This window comes from Ruditapes philippinarum, unplaced genomic scaffold (genome assembly GCF_026571515.1).
Source record: "Ruditapes philippinarum isolate M1 unplaced genomic scaffold, ASM2657151v2 ctg510_1_1_1_1, whole genome shotgun sequence".
In the NCBI taxonomy this organism is placed as follows: Eukaryota; Metazoa; Mollusca; class Bivalvia; order Venerida; family Veneridae; genus Ruditapes; species Ruditapes philippinarum.
Window position 1 is genome coordinate 47820 of NW_026852423.1, and position 22363 is coordinate 70182.

Sequence of the window (22363 nt, forward strand, 5' to 3'; positions counted from 1 at the left end):
CTCCAGTTTGACAAAATACAGAGTTACTGCACTTTGATACTTTTCTTTGTCCGGAGCATAACTTAAAACGTACTGGTTGAAGTTCAAAACAACTTCATACAATGGTCAAGCACAATAAGGGAAAGTGCAGTGCACAAGAACCATAACTCCATCTTGACTATTTACAGAGTTATTGCCCTTTGTTACTTTTCTATTGCTTTTATTGTCCGGAGCATAACTTGAAGACTAATTGTTGGAATTCATTATAACTTCATACAATGGTAAAGCACATTAAGAGGAAGTACAGTGCACAAGAACAATAACTCCATCTTGACTAATTACAGAGTTATTGCCCTTTGTTACTTTTCCCTGTCCAGAGCATAACTTGAAAACTTCTGTTTTGAATTCAATACAACTTCATACAGTTGTCAAGGACATTAAAAAGAAGTGCAGGGCACAAGAGCTATAACTCCATTTTGACAAAATACAGAGTTACTGCCCTTTGATACTTTTCCTTGTCCGGAGCATAACGTAAAACGTACTGGTTGGAATTCAAAACACCTTCATACAATGGTCAAACACAATAAGAGGAAGTGCTGTGCACAAGAACCATAACTCCATTTTCAGTATTTATAGAGTTATTGCCCTTTGTTCCTTTTCTTTGTTTGTTTTTCTGGACTTAATACAGAGTAATTCAATAAAACTTCATCAATGGCCAACCACATTGAAAGGAAATGCAACATACAAGAACCACAACTTTCTTTAATTGCCCAAAACCATACCTCTATACTTCAATTCTTTTACAAGGTATTCTATTACTAGTAACATCCTCATTTCCGAAGCAGTCTTGTGGGGGTATTAATCACATTTAGTGATAGTTCTAGTATTTCTGTACATTCAATACAAAGTTCACTGAACTCGTTGAATAAAATTACGTTGTGCTCGCCAAAGATTCGCATATAAAACTTTTATTCAACTGTTTTGATAATTTCAGTACTTATTTAATATCCTCTCTTTATGGACCAAATAAATAAATAAACAGTAAACAATGAGACAGAATATGCTTATCGTTTGGATTTTGATTAAAGGTCTTATTTATAAGGGGTACCGTGTCCTGGTGAAATTACGATTGATATAGAGTAAGTGTCAAACCTGTGTTTAACACAATCTCCGAATAAAGATCACCCTGCGAATAAAGACCACTCTCCGATAAACCTTTATTGATAATATAGATATAAATTACCTGCAAATGAAAAAAGATCTTATTAACCTCCAAGTAAAGGCCACTTGTCTTTAAAGGCTATGTTCAGTCTCTTATTTGAATGGCCTTTGTTTACAGGTTGGACTGTAGTTCTTTTTTTCCACCGTAGAACATCGGAACTTAAAGCGACTGATTTAATCGATAATTATAAACCACACAAGAAATGGCGATGGTCCTAATCAAACAGTTTCATATTACATGTACTTCAATATAATACAAAGATTCACGGATAAAATTGTTTCACGCTCTGATAATCAGATCCTACATTATACAAAAATGTTTTAGATGTTTAAATAAAAAAGCAATGACTTTGTCTTAGCTTTTAAAAGGGTACATACATACGATACACATACTATACGGTAACAGATTTAGGAGTGACAGGTTCATCTGTTCACACCGATTCGGTCGTTCCTTTTTTTCTAGCCAAGCACTGGTTAGAAAATTCAATTACTGTTACCAAGGTTATTATTTAAACCAATAGTTAAAGAAGTATATATTATCTTTGTTAGAGTACGACAATGTATGACATGTTTATATTAGTCAGGGTCTTTCAATCAAAATCAAGGCGTCTGTGGCCGAGTGGTTAAGGTCGTTGATTTAAAATCGCTTGCCCCTCACAACTGTGGGCTCATAACCCGACAGGAACTTTGAATTCTTTCGTGCGAGGAAACTATCCAGCTAGCTCAGTGGTTCTACTCAGGTGCCTGAAATAATGCACGGAAGGGCACCTGAGGTCTTCCAGCACCAGTTAAGCTGGAACGTCGCCATATGACCAATAGTGTACCGGTGTGAGGTAAAACCCAATCAAAACAAACAAATTGAAATAGATATACAACGCATATCGTAAAAAAGTCGATACCAAGTACTAGTATAGTGACTGGCTCCACTGCGTGTGCTATTCATATTGTATAAGGCACGTTTGGATACTAATCCTTCATTGGATATATTGTAACCTTGATGTTAAAATTGTTCTTTTAGAACATACGGTACTTTGGTCGCCGTATAAACGTTCAATATTTGTGAATCAATATGTTAGGAATACGTTTAACTAAACTAAAAGGATTTCTACTGGTTTGTGTTTTATTTTGATGATTGTTTAACTATGTAAATTGCATATGGTTTGTTCTGATATTTGTTCTGTATTCGTGTAGTGTAGAGAATAGCAAAATAATGCTTAAGCGCAAAAATAAAATATTGAAATCTTTGAAATTCTCACTAAACATGTCTAATTTGAATCAGTCAACTATGTATGGGAAGCTGCGAATAAGTAAAGCTGGTCTTTGGATTAAAGAACAATGCTAGTTTTATATGACACTATTATATTCATATTGCGAATACCTTCTATAGATTATAGAATTTTAAACATAATATTTGATACTTTGTGTGAAATCAATACGTTTATTTCACTTAAACAAAGAGACTGTGTAGCACTTATCACTTATAACTTAAAGCTCTATCCTTGATTAAGTAACAATAATGTTTCTTTAGAAATATTTCCTACTGTTATGTAACCACCGTTTCTTGAACACCCTTCTAAGGCTACACCAAATTGACAATTAATTTTTTTCGAAAGAAAATAGGACGAGCGAGCGACAATCGTTAATAATTGATACTTAAGTGCAAATACAAAGTTCTTCTTCATCAAATCTTTATGAAATGTAATATTATATCGTATAGAATGTATACTTATTTACAGTACGGCCTTCTGATTTAACAAGGAAAGAAATCAGATACTAGTGGATAATGGTTATAAATTTTCATTCATTCATCCGACTGACACTCAATAATTCGCAATTTTTTATTAAATTATTCAGAGAACCAACCGTGCATTTTGATTTTATGGGGTGCAATGACATATTTAAGGAAACTAATACCAGACTTTTAGTCATATTATTTTTAAGGAAACTAATACCAGACTTTTAGTTAACGCTCTGTGCATGCATATGTATACGATTTAATTTGACAAAGGTCCCAAACTATGATACAAAAACTGTATTACCGTGCAGCAATGTTTTGACAACACTAAAAATAGCTTCATTGATAAGGTTACGTTTAAGTCGAACAGGGAACATAAAAAAAGTGTGGTGTACCAGAAGAATAAAATAAAAAAAATATTGTCTGTTAATGCTATTAATAATATATATATATATATATATATATATATATATATATATATATTATATATATATATAATATATTATATATATATATATATATATATATATATATTATATATTATATACAGTTTCAATACTTTAAACTAAAATAAAGTTCTACCTATATAGTTAATATTTCTTTGACTTGTTTTTTTAAAGAAATATATATGGTGTACTAGGGGAAGCATAACATTTAAAAAAAATGTAAATTAACTACACTTAATTGTAAATAGGTTTAATTTTTGTACACTATTAAGTTATGTAATTTTCATTTTGCACAATAGTACCATAGTTGTAAGCTTGTTTGTCAATTTTTGTCATCATGAATTTAAAGCTACATTAAATAAATTTCATAAAAACAGAAATGGCGACAATTTATAAATAAATTTGGTTTCATATCGACTCCATTTTATTTTGATGTCAAGACAACCAAAATAAGTTTTATACGCATAAAAAATGGGCAACCTCATTGTGGCGAAATCGGAAGTACAATAATAATTATTTCTGTTTGCATGAGAAACTCCGCATTCGGTTCATCCGTACATCAATATTAAAACAACAAACATGACTATGTGCAGCAGCTCTAATCTAACGGTATATTTCCGCATTGTAACGGATGTTTTCGTACAAATTTAGTCCTTTTTATGAGATGATTACTTTTTTATGAACCCCAGGCCTAGTGCACCGTGAAGCTAAAACGGTAAAAGTGTGATTGCATAAGAAATTCTCATAATTGCTGTGTTCAGGAAAGCAGCTATAACACTGTGACGAAGCGCATACACGAGCTGATTATTGTCTTCATTTGCATGCTAAAATTCGTATACGAACTTTAGTGTTACCGTGGGGTTTTCCGTTTAAAATCCTAATTTATGAACAATATTTGATGAGATTTACAACAGAACTGTTAAAAAGGCTTATGAAACTGTATAATGCTTGTTTTTTAGGCCGACGGGAAATATATTTTTACATATTTATTTAATGTAACTTTAAATAATATTGCATCCATAGGAACTCTGGAACAGGACCGCATATTGCGGCGCATAAATCCGAATCCGTACCAGCTTTACATATTGTTTGTCCGACCTTTGAATATCTTTTTATATTATGCGAGCGGATGGTATTTAATTATCTTATCTCAATTTAATATAAACTGCTAATTTAAAAATCAGTCAAATTTACGGTATATTGAAAAAAGATAAAGTTTCCTTTTAAAAGGAAAGGCTTGCTCAGTTGTGCCATCATCCCTTCCCTTTAAAATTGTTTTTTTTTTGTTTCAATTAATTATCACAATTTTTTTTAATTACGTATTTGTATATCATAATGGGTTTATTTATTTTTTTTTCTCGAAAAAAAAAAATTCACTTTTAAATGGATATGTAGGGTTTTTTTCGTTTTGGCAGTTGCTTATTTCATTTATATAGCAGCTTTAGAGACAAGTAAATGCACTAAAAGACTTCGTTACGTGGTAACAATTAATAAGCATGTATCAACTATATGTTACACGATCGACAACACAGGAGATCAGCACGTGGCAAGGTAAATGATATGCATGGGCTAGTTTTAGATTACCTCACCAATCTGACAGTAGATCTAAATATAACTTGATCATGCACTAATATTCTGCGTGATTCGGTCACGATCTTTTGATAAGCAGGACCGCCCTTTGGAGACGGAATACTACTACAGTAACCATACTCTATTGTATAAAACTTATAAAGACAAAAACCAATTATAAAAGAAACTATAAGCTAACTTTTTCGTCTTGAAAAAGAATTGAAACGGAATAAAGTAAAAATAGAAAACCTATTTATATAAACAAACTGGGATTACCGAAGTAACTAAAATAGCTTAGATTTCCGTAATATTACTACGTCTGATTCCGCAGTATGACGGAATCGCCCGAATTGTCACGATTGCAATCGGAACTACATCGGCTATTATCATTAATCCGAAGAGTGACGGAAAGGGCCGAAAAGTTTCGATTGGCACGATTGCAGCTGGTTTCCCGTTCAATCATGCACTAACAAATGTAAGCAGGAAACCACCTAACCGGAACAAGTTTTCCAAAACAAATGTCTTGCAGCGGTGTCTATGATTAGAAATTTTATGAAGCCTGATTTGTATTTTGCATCCAGTGCGAAAACATGAAAATGCAACAAACGAACCACTTTGTGGTAGATTGTATTTTCATGTTTTCATCTGGCGCCCAGTTACTTTTTGTACTATGTTGGTTTTCATGTGGCACAAATCACCAACTATTAATTTAGTGCACAAATTTATTCAAGGGCAAGTAACAATCTACTCTATGTAAAGTATGTTGTCGGGTTGACTCAGGAGACCTGGAGGTTGAGCCCAGTTGAGCCCTACATTAAAAATAGATAAGACAGAAGCTGTCCTTTTCAAACTATGCACATGTAATTTATGTTAAAATTAGAATTAGTTCTATTCAGAATATGATTTTTTGAGACTTTATTAATTATATTGCTTGATCAAGTTTAAGGACATTTCAATCAATACATGTATTATCATTTATAACTTTAAATGAAAGTCTCATCCCTTTAAATAATAATGACATAACTGTAACTCTTTAAATATTATAAGTTTCATCATATCAATACACTAAGATATACATGTATGCACATAACATTAATAATTCCCAGTTTCTATTAAATAAATATGAAATCCTAACATTAACATGCTTTTGATGACCTTACAACTGGTAAATCTTATACAACAAAAATAGTTTGATAAGTAATACCTAAGATTGACAGAAAAGAACAAATAATTTAGTAAATATGAGTTACTTAATTGTAATACTAGTAAACATATATGTACAGTATATCAAGTCTTAATCATCAATTTATCAAAATCTTGGACAATTGAAGTGAATTCATTAAGAATAAACATAGTGTTTTATCGACACTGATGCTGATGTCACTTCATTCTGTGTATAAAACATACGCGTAATACATGTCTATAGAAAACATCTCAAAAACTATGGAATCAATTTTTTATTTTTGGTTTGGGGATTTTTTTTTTGAATAGTTGGGGAGGATAATTACATGGATAATTACATGTAATTTTCAATTAGGCGAATGCAGCTCAATACCGGACCCAAAAATGGAACAAAAAAGGGCTCATCAATATGTTTTCCAAAACTAGTATCTGATAGGAAATCAAGTTTATATTTTTAGTAACAGTAACACTGATTCTTACTAACAGAGTTGCATGAATTTTTTTATCATTCTTAAGCCTACTCAGAAATCAGTTAAAGTACTTCCTCTCTTGAATGTCCCTCTCAACAACAATTCCCTCCCTATTACAATAAGAGCAGAAGTCTCCCATACATTCAGATCGTTCTTAATTTTACCTCCTTTCAGCAACTCCCTCTGTACAACAAACAAAAATATTGTCTCCAAAAGCATGTTGTTGTAGAGAGGGGGCACTTTATTGGCCCAAAAACTAATTTAATCAGCTCTATTGATGGCAAGATCTGTTATACATAACTTACATATAGTACATAGAAAAAAAACTTTTTATCCTCTATATAAAATAAAATTAAACTTGGAGAAACTGAAAAAAAGACATTAATCAGAATTAAAAATTGATCCACAATAATATTGTCTCGATAATCAGTTCTTAACTGGAATACTAACCATTAAATGGTTAAAATAATATGTAATTAGCAATTTAAGTAAGGTATTTACAACGCAATCTTTAAATCAGTCTCTGTAAGAGGATGAACCTCATTATGATTATGTTAATTTAAACTTACTGAGAATTCTTGACCCACAAGTGAAAGATCATTCTGAATCGGCCTTATGTAACACACTGCCTGTCCAAGGTTACTGAAATTTGACAGAAAGTTAACAGTACAGCCGCCTGTTGGCACACTGATCACTTCTAAGTCGCATCTACTTCTGGCCTGTGTTCTAAGTAGTTCAAAACCACCAATGCCATCCAATTTGGGATAATGCTCCTCAATGCGACATTTAAATTAGCCTGCATCATCATTTTTTCAAAAGATATCTTCTTTTCACCCAAATTTGCTTTATACAGTTTATCTTTTTCTTCTGTGGTAGGAGCATAGTCTAAAAAATCAGAAAATGGTAATCTATCAACTTCAATCCTAAGGCTTCCATCACTAGCATCATAATTTATTGGTTTTTTTAACTGTAAATATATGATATAAAAATTTAAGTGAATGCATGGGTAAACTTAAATTCATTTACTCAAAACAACCAACCAAATCTAGTTATTTCAACATTGATATATATATATATATTTTTATATATATTATATATATATATATATATATATATATATATATATATATTATATATATTATATAATATATATATATATATATATATATATATATATATATATATATATATATATATATATATATATAAACTTTTTAAGACAGATGTTATTATACCCGCCCATAAAATAATCTACGTATTTTGACTATAACATGGTATAAGTGAATAATTGAGTGAGTGATAACTTATATATTTTCACCGATCAGTTTATTAAGGGTTGATGGCTCTACTAAGTTGCACTCATACAATATACTTGCGGTCATACTACATCGAAAGAACGTGATAAATTGGCATCATCATAATATTATACAAAATATTTAAAATATAGATCAACAATTGCTTAACTTTTCCTAGGGTTTACATTTAAAAAAATGGTAAGCATTGAAAACAGTAATCTTTTGCTGATTCTGTAACTGAACAAAAAAAAAAAGAAAAGAAAAAAAAAAAAAAAAAAAAAAAAAAACTACAACAACAACAGAAATTGGCGATAAAGTAGTTATAATAAAATAACACAACCCACAACCACCCACCACCCTTCAAAATAATCCTTAAACACATTTGCCCAACTTTGAAAACCATTTCATTATTTTGAGGTAAAATTTCAAAATATAATGTACTTGACTGAGAAGTGAACAGTGCAGACCATGAATAAGATGGCGCTGATCTTGGTCCGCACTCCTCGCATTGTTGAAATCAGTTACTGTTAGCAGGTAAACCATTATACGAAATGTAAATTAATCTATGAAAAAGTTACAATATTTATTATATACTTATAAATACAGTATTGAGAAATATTGATGAAATAAAGTGCGCATTTTCATTTACCTTATTTCAACTGTAATTTTTTTTTACTGCAGTGAAACATATTTTTGGCATTTTTACTGGTTAATTACTTTTTTTCTAAATTCAGCCAATATACAAAATTTAAGGCAAAGTCTTTCAAATTGCAATGTCAGAAAAAATAGAAAATGTATCTAATAAACAGAAAATTCAAGTTCCTTTTCTATAAATACAGGATTTATTTTCATCTTGTGGTATGAAAATTTATTATATTTCACTTGTGGCTACCGCCACTCATAAAATATATATTTTTTCATACCACTCGATGAAATTAAACCCTGGGTTTATAGACAAAAAACAACAACAACAAAAAACAGTTGAATAATTATCCTCTGCATATTTGACATTCAATGTGTAAAGATTCTATTTATTTTATACAATCGTGAACTACCTGTGTCCATAAGAGTGTATACTTTTCATTCAATACACCCAGATCAAATAACTTTTTTACTTTGCTTAATGTTTATACGCCCACAAAATGCGTATAAGCGTGGTATAGCTATAGCCCAATATTCAATGACCTTTCTTCGGTAATTATGGATTCCGAAGTAAACTATTCAGATCTTAAAGGAAAAAAAGGGCAAAAAGTAAAAAAATAAAAATAAAAATAATAATTATAACAATGATAATAATAAAAAATAATAATAATAAAAAGAAAATAATAATAATAATGATGATAATGATAATAATGATGATAAAAATAAAAATAATAATTAAGATAATAATTATAGTAATAATGATAATAATTACAATGAAAATAATAGTAATGATAATAATAATAATAATAATAATAATAATAATAATGATAATGATCATAATCATAATGATAATATTAAAATAATAATAATAATTATAGTCATAATAATAATAATTATAATAATAGTAATAATGATTAGAATAGTAATAATGATAATAATAATAATGATAGTAATAATAATGATAATAATAATAATAATAATAATAGTCATAATAAAAAAAAAATAATGATTATAATAGTAATAATGATAATAATAATAATAATAATAATAATAATAATAATAATAATAATAATAATAATAATAATAATAATAATAATTATAATTATAAAAATAAAAATGATAATAATAATAATAATAATAATAACGATAATGAAAAAAACTTTTAATCTTACAATCGGCTTTAATTCATGAGTCATTTTTCACAATTAAATTATAAAAATTCAGGATAAACGGGGTAAGGGAATGAATATTATTACTTTTAAGAAATATTTCACCATAACTTTACTTATTGCCAGTTTACAACAAAAGAAAAAAAGGGTTCTGGTAATAGGCCAGTAAGACAATAAAAATTACAACAAAAATAAAAGAAAATTGCAAAATAAAATTACCAACATTTCTGTGGTATAGTCGGCCTTTAAATTCGTAAATTATAATTTGTCTGTTTTTTTTTCTTTAAGAGTTTTTATTCACCACTATACCATTTTACTTGTCTATATTTGTATGATTTTATCATGATTTTTCAAAGATTTCAAGGTTGTCAAGTTTCACGATTTTATTTAAACAACACCAAAACATCACGACACTTAAATACTACTGCAATTTAACTTTGAATAATACATTTTAGCATTAAAGCAGCGTGCTAATTTCCAAGAAAATTTTGAACATTCATTATTGTATATAAAAGTAAAATATTGTTAATTGAACAAAGAAATAATTTTGCTACTTTTATGACAAATATTTTAACATTTACTGGTATTTTCTTCAGGTAACAAAAACTCATAATTTGCCTTTTTGAAAGAAGTAAAAATTTGTTTGTTTTTGTGGCATAATGTGCCTTTATAATTTTGGAACATTTTTCTTAAGTTTTATTTTCTTAAAATAGTTTGGATGACATGGAAAAATACAGCTTTAAAGTATCATAGCAGCATTATAAAACATATACACATACATAAGCAAACATATATTTATATATATCTGTAATGCCAATAAACGATTCTAATCTGATCTATTTTGTTCTCCTAAATCATGTATACTACTAGTATATGATTTGATTTTAAACGTTTTGATTTATGTTATTATTACTTTTTTTTGAAACCGCTAAATGGACAAAAGTAAAGGCCTATTAAAGACCCATTAAGTCTCAAAACTGTTTACTTTTTATCTTATTACAGTTTGCTTAGACATACTCATCTGCTATTACACGTAATATCTTTTGCATCTTTAGTTTTGTTGGCAATTGGTATAATTATAGTGAATTAGTGAGTATGGAAGTCAAAGAACTACTTTGTTGACATTTTGCTACCTTTACGACACATATCTGCATGTTTAGCGCTTCTTTTTTTCCAGTTGTAAAACATCTTACATGCTCTTAATCTATTATTTAAACATTCTTAAACACATGTTTGATATTTCTAAAGAATAGCAATAAAATTGGATTTCTAAGGCATAATGTGCCTTTAAGCATACAAAAATGACATTTTTATTTCCCAAAAGCTTTTTTATTTTTGATGTTGGTTTACAAGTTCAAAAAATACACATTGGCCATATATACACATTTTATTGTATGGAATAAGTAAAATTACCATTTTGTTTACTTTTGTTTCTTACCTTTACATGTATATCATATCAAATTATTTCACATTCAACGCTACACGCATCTTACATACTTTAAAACCATTATTCAAACATTATTTTGGACACATATGACCTTCAAAAGAAATCCTTTGTGGTCTACGACACCCATAATTATAGCTTTAAACTATCAGCTTGTAAATGGATACGTTATTCCTTTTTTAATAATTAAGGTTGGACTATAGTTCCCCCCCCGTAAAACACCGAAACATAATGCGACTGATTTAACCGATAATTATAAACCATACAAGATATGGCGTTGGCCTTAATCAAACAGATTCATATTACATGTACTTCAATATAACAAAATGGTCCAACGCTCTGATTATCAGATCCTACATTATAAAAAAACGTTTTAGAGGTTATTAGGTTATTATTTAAACCAATAGCCAAAGAAGTATTAGCACAGACGATACTTTAGTCGCCGTTTAAACGTGCAATATTTGTGAATCAATATGTCAGGAATACGTTTAACTAAACTAAAAGGATTTATCCTGGTTTGTGTTTTATTTTGATGATTGCTAAACTATGTAAATTGCATATGGTTTGTTCTGATATTTGTTCTGTATTCGTGTAGATAATAGCAAAATAATGCTTAAAGATATACTAAGCTCATTCTTGACTAAAAGATCTTCAAAAAATCAAAAAAAAAATATTGAAATCTATGAAATTCTCATCGAACATGTCTAATTTGAATAAGAGAATAAGTAAACTATGTATGGGAAACTGCGGATAAGTAAAGCTGGCCTTTTCTTTAAAAAAAAGAGCTATTTTTTATGACACCATATATTCATATTGTGACTACCACCTTTAGTGAATTATGCAATTCATTGTGAGAGAAACTAAAACTTTCACTCATATACAATGGTTCAAAATTATTTAAAGATGTATTGCTATGCAGTATTTCATCCTAAAATTGAATTTCAGCCATTTAAGTTTATTAAAAAGATCTATTGTTGGTGAACGTATCGGCCTATTAAGTATAATTTTTGCAGCTCTTTTTTGGATTGATTTTACTTTATTGATGAAGGATGTACGCATTGACATATATCTTTTTTTAATTCGTCAGTAACGTAAAAAATGAAATGTTTGAATGGGGTAGTTTTCGCAATTAGTCAAAGTATTATAATAACTTGTGCAAACACCATACTAACATGTCAAATTATCATGATGACATGTGGTGCAAACAGCATGTTAACTTGTCAAAGTATCGTGATGACTTGTGCAAATGACATGTTAACTTGTCAAAATTTCAAGGAGCCCATTGTAACGTTATAAACTTAAGACTGGTGATCCTTCTTACGCATTTTCTTCCTCATCGTTTTTATCGTTCTCATCATTAGAAATATTAATGCCATGACTAGGCCATAGAACCTCAAACAGATCTTTTCTTAGTTTAATGGCTTGTCGAATAGATTCCTTAAAACTCATATCGTGTTGATGTCTAAGTTTCCTCGCGGACTGGAAAATTTGCTGTTGAGTAGGGTCCTTTGCAATACGTAAAAGTCAATGAGAAATTGTGCATAATTTTGTCTCAATATTTTCCTCAAATGCGGCAACACATCATTTGCAGTGCGAGAAAGAGCATCATCGAAAGAGTCGTTCCTTAAATTGTTCCGAATTAGCCTGTCTGAGGGGCTTCTGAAATCTTCGATCCCATACATCATGACGTGCACGTTCTTCTTTTTGTTCCTCTTTTATGCGCTTACCAGGAGGTCCCGTAAAGAAAGACTTTCTTTTCATTCCAATATTGTCATCTTCTGACTCATCTTCCTCCTCCTCCTAATCATCATCAACATCATCATTTAAAGTATTGTCAGAAAAGTTTCCTTCTCCACTAAACTCATTTTCGTAATCATCCGCAGGCTGTCTTTTCCAAGCTTGACTTTCAAAGATGTTTTCGCACAAACGGTCATGTTCTGAAGTAGAGGATTTCAAGTCTACCACTAAATAACCGTGCGGTCTCGATGTCGCTCGTTCGAAGTGTTTCATAAAGATGTTATAGGAGGAAGGATATATTCTTCTCGCTAACGTAGCCACCTGCTGTCTGTCAATAAGGTTATTGAACAATACTAGGTACTGCGTATTCAACGCAATATCTCTGCAGGCTTTTCCTAGATGAAATAAATTTTGAGTCAGATACATGATAGATATGTTCCTTTGGAAAAAAGATCGGCGATTCTCTGGTCGCATTTGACCTCTGTCATCAAATCGTCAAAAACGATCAAGTTCCTTTTACGCGCGTCAATATACTCTGGACTATTCAAGTAGTCGGGAATGCCATGTACAAATTCTATCACGGGTATTCTACGCTGAAGTTCGTCATACAGAATCTGCCATTGCCCGTAACACCATATGATGCGCTCCGGTGGCGGACTTACTATATCGGATAAAAGCAATATTTCAGTCCATTCAGTTTTTTCGCTACCGCTAGGCCCGGAGACGACCATCGAAAACGGATGCTGAAACAAAAACACGTTTTTACACTTCAGTGATTTCAGTTCGGGTCCAATGGCTACAAAATTTTGTTTAATTATTGAAAGTAGGTTTACGGTAAAACCCAATCAAAACGGGAATAAATGGGAAACATATTTATTGTAATTTTAAATATGTATCAAAATATAAAATCATGAATAACGCGTTTAGGAGAATTTTCTGATTTTTTTTTTCTCATCAAATACAGGCGTCAGACAGGGTGAAATTTTATTTTCAATCTTAATGCAGCAGAAAAAAACAATTACAGAATAATTTCTGTTGTTTTTTTTTCTCTAGAATTTCTATGAAATCATGTAACGTGAAAATATGGTCTGAGCAGCTGTAGTATTTTCTAAAGCCAGCCTGGTTTTTAGTAAGAAAGTTATTTGATTTTTAATATAAATCTGTTCCATTCTTAAATACAGAAGTTAATAATATTCAACGTGTACTTAAAATTAATTTAGGCGATAGCATTCCGGTTTCTTCGAATCGCCCTAATGTTGATATATTTGTATAATTTATCCTTCTAACCAGGAGTTTGGGATAAAACCAGTATCTAAAATTACATTGAAAAATTGTGTGTAAATAGGCAATTAAAGGTTTTGAGTATATATTTTTTTATACTCGTTTGAAATATTATCGGAAGTCTTGCTGCCTTTTCATTAGGTAGCACTCCACACTAAATTTCAAGTTTCTGCCGTCAATGTCCTACAAGCAATATGTCCGATAAATCTGATCCCAAACTACACAACCTGGAAAAAGAAAACACATTTTGTTAAGAACATATATGTCATACCATTGCAAATCTGTAATGAAATCATCCCATGTGCAACAGTCAGGCAGTTAAAAAAAATCCAATTCATTCCGTAAAAGCCAAAAATCTATAGTGGTCCGAGACCAAAACAACATTTTTTGTCCCTCCGGCAAAAAATACCTGCAAATATACGGTCTACAAAAACTCTGTCACTGCTTTAGCAACTCCCTATGCATGCAACATATCACAAAGAAACAGGTGCTTGGCCTTGTAGATTTTTTGCTATTGCTGAAAGTTTGTACCCCCCTGTAAAATTACTTGTTTTCACCGAGCATGCTGTTTTTAAGCAATGTTTACAAACAATGGCGACCTTGACATCAAAAATTATCAGCATGTGATTTCTAACCATGATTTCGAATTTGCCAATAATCATATTACATGTCACAAAAACAAATTTCATGCTGAAAATGCATTTTATAGACAACCAGTCATTTAAATCCACAATAGTCACTATATCCGTGAAATCCTCCCTGGCCATTCGAAGCTGCGGCTTCATATAGTGTGGTGTGCTGCCTTATTAAGATTTTAAATATATTTTAAAATTGCGTTTGCGCAAATTTCCTAATTTAAAAAAGTAGTACGCGTTACAATTGCTTACATATTCGCTCCGGTTGAATTCAATTTTATCAGGATCCGAGCTTTTTATAGCACGGTTGGTGACTCATGCTCTTTCGAGTTATGTTTAAGACCGTTTAAATATCTCCGATATTGTTTTGAGTTCTTGGTGCTCATATTTCTAAGGGTTTTTTGTTTTGTTTTTTTTTTGTGTATTTTTTTTTATTTTCGTTTATATAATAATTCAAAGTATTTTCAAACTGTTAACTGGCAATTTGTAATCTTGTTTTATTTTCATTATTTCTATGATTAAGATAATTTGTTTTAGCGTCATGGTTGTCTCTTCGGACCTTATGACATTTTGGTCCGAACCATGTTTTTTTTGTTTTGTTTTTTTCATTATTATTTTGAATTTAAGTTTTATTTCGTTTTTGTAAAGAAAGTTCTGCCGATTTGAAAAAAAACATCCTGTAGCTGTTCAGTCATGTTTTCTACAGTATTTAAAGATTGCAGATATGTGTTCACAATTGCTACTTAATAGAGTCTTTGTCATTTAAACATATGTTTGCTTTAAATTTGTCAGAGATTTGAATGGTTCTATTATCCAATGTACGCTTCTACGTGTGTTAAACAATTTAAAAGAAAGTTTTAAAGCACTGTGTCTGTCTCAAAATAGGCTATGAGTTTCTCTTGAATATTTGGTAAATATTTGTAACAAAATATCAAAATAAAATAATTATTGTAAGTACTGATAATATGTTACTGATTTAATAGATTCTTTCAAAAATTAAGCTAGATTAATTTTTGTCAGGAAAAATTAGTTCAGTAATTTTTCACAGAGAAGGTCGATTATAATAATATCTTTTAATATTTATAATTTATAGTATTTTTTTCCTTTCCTTAACATTGTCAACATACCAAATGAATATTAAGCCCAGATGGAATTAGTCTAAAAGATTTTACCGCGTTGAGTTCTATTTTGCTCAAATCTGCCTTCATGGACTCTAAGTGTATGTTCAGCTATTCTAATTATTGTGATAAATGAAAGGTACTATATTAAAATAGTCTCGTATGTATATAATTCTTAACAATTTTCATAAATTTCTGAAACACAACTGATTTTGCTATAGATGAGTGTAACAGTTGTGTAAAATTATCACAATTTTGTTTGAATAGTTTTTGAAATAAGATACAATCTACTAAAATATTTTCAAAATATTATTAAGATAAATCATATATATATCCAGTTTTTCTTTAACAAAATAACATTGCTTTTGCAACAATAAGAAATACATAGTTTATATATTTTCCGTAACATTGTATTGTCATTATTTATCAATTTGCACCATTTTTTTTCGCTATTCTAACGATACTGTGGAAGGCGGCCAACGTCAACATAGATACTGACATTGCTTGTGTGACACTTACATTTAAATGATTTACAAAATTTTCAGTGTATGTGTTCAATGTATTTTGAATTAAATAGAGTCTAAATTGTATTGAAAAATATGACGCATATGATTTGAAAAATATTTGTTAATACAATTTGAGTCTCCAACTTTATGAAGCTTAAGTGTTTTTGCAGCTTTTTTAATCTTTTCACATGTGATAGGTGTATTCAATACTTTACAGCTGCAGTCATTACAAAAAAAAATAAAGCTCATTACACACAAAAAAAAATTCGTCATTGTTCTTTTTAATAAACTCATCATAAAGGTTCATTTTTCTATTTAAAATGGCCCAAAAAACTGTTTGTGTTTACAAAATCATCAGCGTCAGAATATCTGTTGGCGATTAAAGTTATTTTTTTTCCTTCGGATTAAACCGTTAACAATGTTCATTGATTATTTACCCAATTCTCGATAGAACATATAATTCGTAGATTGTTTTACACCTCATGTTTTTTCTACACAATTCAGTAAAGAAATAGTTTGAGTTACGTATTTCAAAATATTGACTTTTATAATTGTGATTGGCTAATAAATTAAAACGAAAATATTTCGGATAAAATATCAAACTACATGTATCTAAATTATAAAAAGACTGCCCAACTCTTTTTAAAAGATAAACTCTACCGATACATTCTAAAGTCAAACACAATTTTGACAAAATGTAATGAATTTTTGCACTCAAGTAGGCTGCGTGATCCGCATATTGTTTAACGTTCTTCTTAAAAAGGTGTATTTAAATATTGTGACCGTCAGTAAATTAACACAGAAACACTTACAGTTCAAGATCATCCACAAATATAAGTTGGAGGAGCAAATTTTTAATGGATTTTTTACAATATATGGGGACAATAAATTCAAATTAACTCATGAAGTCACAAACTTGTTGAAAGTATCCTTTATAATAAATATTCCTATTTACAAGAATATTATGTTATAAACAATATAGTTAACATAATTGAATCTTGAAATAGCAAAACAAATACAAAAAAGAGAAACGTTTGAATTTTAATCTGACCTCAGTTATGTGATATAACACAAACTTCGTGTTTGTGTTGTGTATATATGTACTGCTTTAATCCTTGGATAAGATAAAGACTCTTAGTCAGTATTTCTTTTATATTTTACAGTTAACCATTTCACTTCATATGTTTGTGCTCTTGTCATTGTGGTTTTTGAAAAAACCATCGAATGCAAATGAGGTAAGCTTTTTTCGGTTGTGTTTTACGTCAAATCACAGTATAAGTTCGGAATAATGTTAGAGCCATCGATGTTTTACTTTATAATCCGGAGGGCGACAAAGCGACCGTGCGATGAGGACAATACGACAATGCAATAGTGCAATGGCGACTGTGTGATAATGCGATGACGACAGTACAATAATGCGACAATGCGATAATTGATGGCGACAATGCTATAATTCGAAGGGACAGTGCGATAACGCAATGGCGACAATGCTATAATGCGATAGGACAGTGCGATAACGCAATGACGACAGTGCAATAATGCGATGGTGAAAATACGATAGTGCGACAATACTATCGTGTTGTCGCCATCGCTGTGTCGTATTGTCGTAATCGCGTTGTCGCACTGTCGTCATCAAGTTATCGCAATGTCGCATTATCGCATTGTCGTCATCTTATTGCCGACTATCGTCTTCCAATACACATGCGCACATCCTATATATCATTGGGCGGTTCTTAAATTCATACGAATAAGCTGACCGTATAGAAAATAGAAAAATAATTTCACATTTGTCAATAGATTCTTTTTCTTGTTTTATATTTTCTTTATCTTTTTTGTACACTTAACACTTGTTTAAATAAAATAATAAATTAATAAAAAGTAACATTTTATATCAAAAGATATGGGAAATACTTATATAAAAAAACACGGAAAATGTTACAAATTGTGTGAAGCTTTAAAAATTTTGACAGATTTTTTTTCCTTATAAATACACGATTCATTTTTATCGAATAAGAATAATATTTTTTGGGGTTGCGGTATTATTATATACACTTTTCTCTATTTCACATTACAGTTTGAAAAACTTGCCTTTACATTTTGCATATTTGCTAAAGAAATTGCACTAAAAACCATCTAAGCAGTTCCATTTATATTCTAGTTGCTCAACAGTGGTCAAATTGGTTTGCGAGATGTAGAACCTGTTATATTTACAAATATTACAATATACATAAGGAATTCACGGCAAAATAACATATTTCTCCAGATTATTAATTGGTCAGCGGTTTTTACTGTAAGTGTAACTGGTCAACAAATTATTCTATGTAAACTTACCTCGTAAAGACGTGTTTTGACGCTATTTACCCCCCACTCTCACACCTTCTTTGAGGCCTCAAATAGTGAAAAAAATACCTGATTAAATCCCGATACACTTGTATACGTTGATAATTGTTGATCACTTTTTCGGCGCCACCCCTTTCGAAAATATACATTGAGGTGCAAGAGGGGGACGTGCCTCAATTATATTCTATACCGTCAGCTTATTCGCCAGCAGTTTAGAACCGCACAAATAGATACACGATGTGCGCATTTGTACCGGAAAGCAAAAGTCGATAATGCAATAACGCGGTGGCGCCAATACGATAGTGCGTTAACGGGATGACAAAAGTGCGATTCATGATGGGGACAGTACGATACTGCGATGGCGACAACGCGATATCATTATCGCACTATCGCATTATTGCAATCGCATTAACGCACTGTCGTCATCATGTTATCGCATTGTCGCCATTACACTATCTCATTGTCGCACTATCGCATTGTCGTCACCGCACTATATTATTGTCGGCATCGCACTTTAGGCCTGTCGCATTGTCGCCCTCTAGATTATAAAATATAACCACGATGGCCCTAACGGTATTCCGTATGTAAGTCATATGGCGACATTCCTATTTTACTGGTGGATGAAGGCCTTAGGTCCCCCTATGTGCATTATTTCAGACAAGAACAGGCACCTGAGAAAAGCAACCGACGTGCCGAAAGCCAGGTGTATCTTTCTCACAATGTCATGTAAAAATCCAATGTTAAGAGACTAGATTTCAGGTTTTCAACCCATTTCATTCAAGTAGATCAATAAAAGAAGACTAGAACTGTCGCTTGCCAAGGGATCCCTTCGAATGAAGTGGTTGCTAATGACAAGTTCACTATAATATAGAGTCAAACATGGTAAAATACAAATTTTGTATTTTTAAAATTTGGTGTTTTCTTTTTATCATTTCTATGTTTTGGAGGTAGTCTGTAACTTACTACATGAAGGGTAAGGTAATCTATCTATTTATCTTCGACAAAGCATCTTCGCATTTGCCATTTCATTTCATAAAGGTTTCCGTTATTACTCTTTAAGGTTCAAGTACAGTTGACATCGATGGGACCAATGATTTCAAGTAAGGAAAGGTTTCGCATTCTCTGGTATAACCCATCTAAACACTTTACAGAACGTCATGCAGATGTGTTTAATTGTGGATTTGAAAAGTGCAAATACAATAACTGTGATATGACTGTAAATACATCAGATGCAAATATCAGTCAGGCTATCATTTTTGATGGTCGTAGAATGCCAGAGAAAGTAGACTTCACTCGTCCAAATGGCCAGATATGGATTTTCGCAGCTCACGAAACTCCTATTTCATACAAGGACACAGGGACATGGTGGTATAGTAATAAAGACTACTCCTTCAACTGGACGATGACTTATGACAAAGATAATTCTGACATATATTTGCCATACGGAGAAATACTGAAACACAAAACAGAAGTAATAAGGGACTACGAATCAATTTCACAAAAGAAAAACAAAACTCTCTTAATAATAGTTTCTCATTGTAATGTCAGGTCTAAACGTCAGGAATATGTAAATAAGTTAAAGAAATATGTTGACGTTGAAGTATTGGGACTTTGTGGGAAAAAGTGGACATGTGGTACTAACCTCAAACACGACGAAGACTGCTTTAAACTTTTAAATACAACTTATAGGTTTTATCTAGCCTTCGAAAATGCGTTTTGCCATCAATATATAACAGAGAAATTTTACGATAATTTCAATTATGATCTAATTACGTTGGTACGTGGTGGAAGCCCTGGCGAAACGAAACAAATATTTCCCAAGGGAACATTTGTATCCACCGATGAATTCGAATCCGTTCAAGATCTTGCACACTTTCTTAAACATATCAGTGTTGAAACGTATGCCGCCCATTTAAAGCGGAAAAGTCAATATTACTCAGCTGGGTATTTGTATGTATATCAAAGAGCTATGTGCAACCTATGTGAAAGGATGAATAATCAGAGCAAATATGCAAAAACAATCACAGATATAAAGGAATGGGCATATGGCCCTAAACCTTGCATTGATTCAAAGGACGTGACAGATGTGCGATGAATGAACGTTAAACAGCAGTTTAAATTTTTATACATAGGTGTGTTTTTATGATTTATTTTTATGTCAACAATAAGGAATCACCCATAATTTGTGTGAAAGGATAATTGTTCAACAATGTTCAAGCAAGTATGCAAAAACTATAACAAATGTCAATAAATGAATGAGCATTTATTCTTTTCCATGTATTATTCAAAATTACATGTAAGTTCGCAAAGAACTATTTTTAATGTCTATAGAATATGCTTTTTATGCATTCATTTTCTAGCAACCTTTAATTTTAAAATAAATAATGAATATACGCGTGTTTGAAGAGTAAGTCACAAAATTGATAGGTAGATTTAATGTTGCTGAAAAACTTTTTGCGTAAATGTTGCAATTTATCAAAATTTGTAGAGAACTTATAGTAACCTCATCTTAACACATCTGCGGATGTTCAACATTTTCCCAGTTCATGCAAAATGTGAATTCTACTTGGGCCGGTGCTAGCAGACGTGAAAGGTGTCTTGCTTGTTCATTAATAGATCAATCAAGTCGAGCCTGCAACATTTTCAATTTTGTCGTTGTGGGCGTTCTTAAGGATTTAATCTAATTTTCTTTTGTTCATTTCCCAGATTTTGTTATGTTTAAAATGAATGAAACATAATTTTCTCGTTATATTACTTTTGGATCTTTAAAAGACATTAGACCATATTATACTTATAAAGAAAATGAACTTGCTAGCGCCGGTGGTACAAGTACTACCTTTCAGAACGACATGCAAGAACTTATTGGTGGTTTAATCCTGTTTCCTTTTACTAAAATTTCCTTAAGTGTTCCTCATAGGCCGGTCTTAGGACCTCTTCTATTTTCAAACGTTGTCTTTGGTTTGTTGGTTTGGTTACCTGTTTCCAAACGTGTTGATCAAATTAATTTGCCACAAGTCTTTAGAATTGTGTTGTTAAGCATTTTATTCCCAATAAGGATATCCACAGTTACAACCTTTTGTATAGTGAAAAAGGGTATTTTACAGTCTAACAGGTCAGACGTTTCTTAGAATATCCCTTGTTTGTGTTGTAAACGAGTAATCATCTTCAATACCCTGTTTTTCACAGCCCCATAAATTTAGGATTGCAGTCTAAGTCAAGTTTTTATAATACTTTTTATCAAGACTTTGATTCTGCATAACCCGTTGCTAGGGGGGGGGGGGGGGCGTAGCCGGTAACTAGTACTTTCCAATACCGTCCATGAACAAACTTTATCAAATGAGCTTGCAACATTGTCAATTTTGCCGTGCTGGGCTTGCTTTATCGATTTTTTTTCTATTTTGGTATAGTGTGTATATTTTTATGCTTTCCATTTGTCTAAATTATTTTAAGTCTCGAACGTTAGTTTGTCACTGATTGCATGTATTTGGTTTGGACTTAAAGTAAATGTCATAAAGCGATACCTTCTTAATTGGTGGAGGAAAACCACAGGTACGGCTCTGTAAATTACAGGCTCGTACGGCACCTGGGTAGAAC

At 31.2% G+C, this 22363-nt stretch overlaps 1 protein-coding gene across 2 annotated transcripts; it reads left to right on the forward strand.

Moving 5' to 3' along the window:
• The first annotated feature begins 2126 nt into the window (after positions 1–2126).
• On the forward strand, positions 2127–21791 carry LOC132759992 (glycoprotein 3-alpha-L-fucosyltransferase A-like). 2 transcript variants are annotated; one of them, XM_060751879.1, is made up of 3 exons: positions 2127–2311; positions 17593–17664; positions 19830–21791. In XM_060751879.1, exons 1-3 carry the CDS (start codon positions 2270–2272, stop codon positions 20862–20864), a joined length of 1149 nt encoding a protein of 382 aa, XP_060607862.1. In that variant the 5' UTR covers positions 2127–2269; the 3' UTR covers positions 20865–21791. The 2 variants fall into 2 exon arrangements, with proteins under 2 accessions (XP_060607862.1, XP_060607869.1); XM_060751886.1 differs by lacking the exon at positions 2127–2311 and adding an exon at positions 11544–11667.
• The last annotated feature ends 572 nt before the right edge of the window (positions 21792–22363 follow it).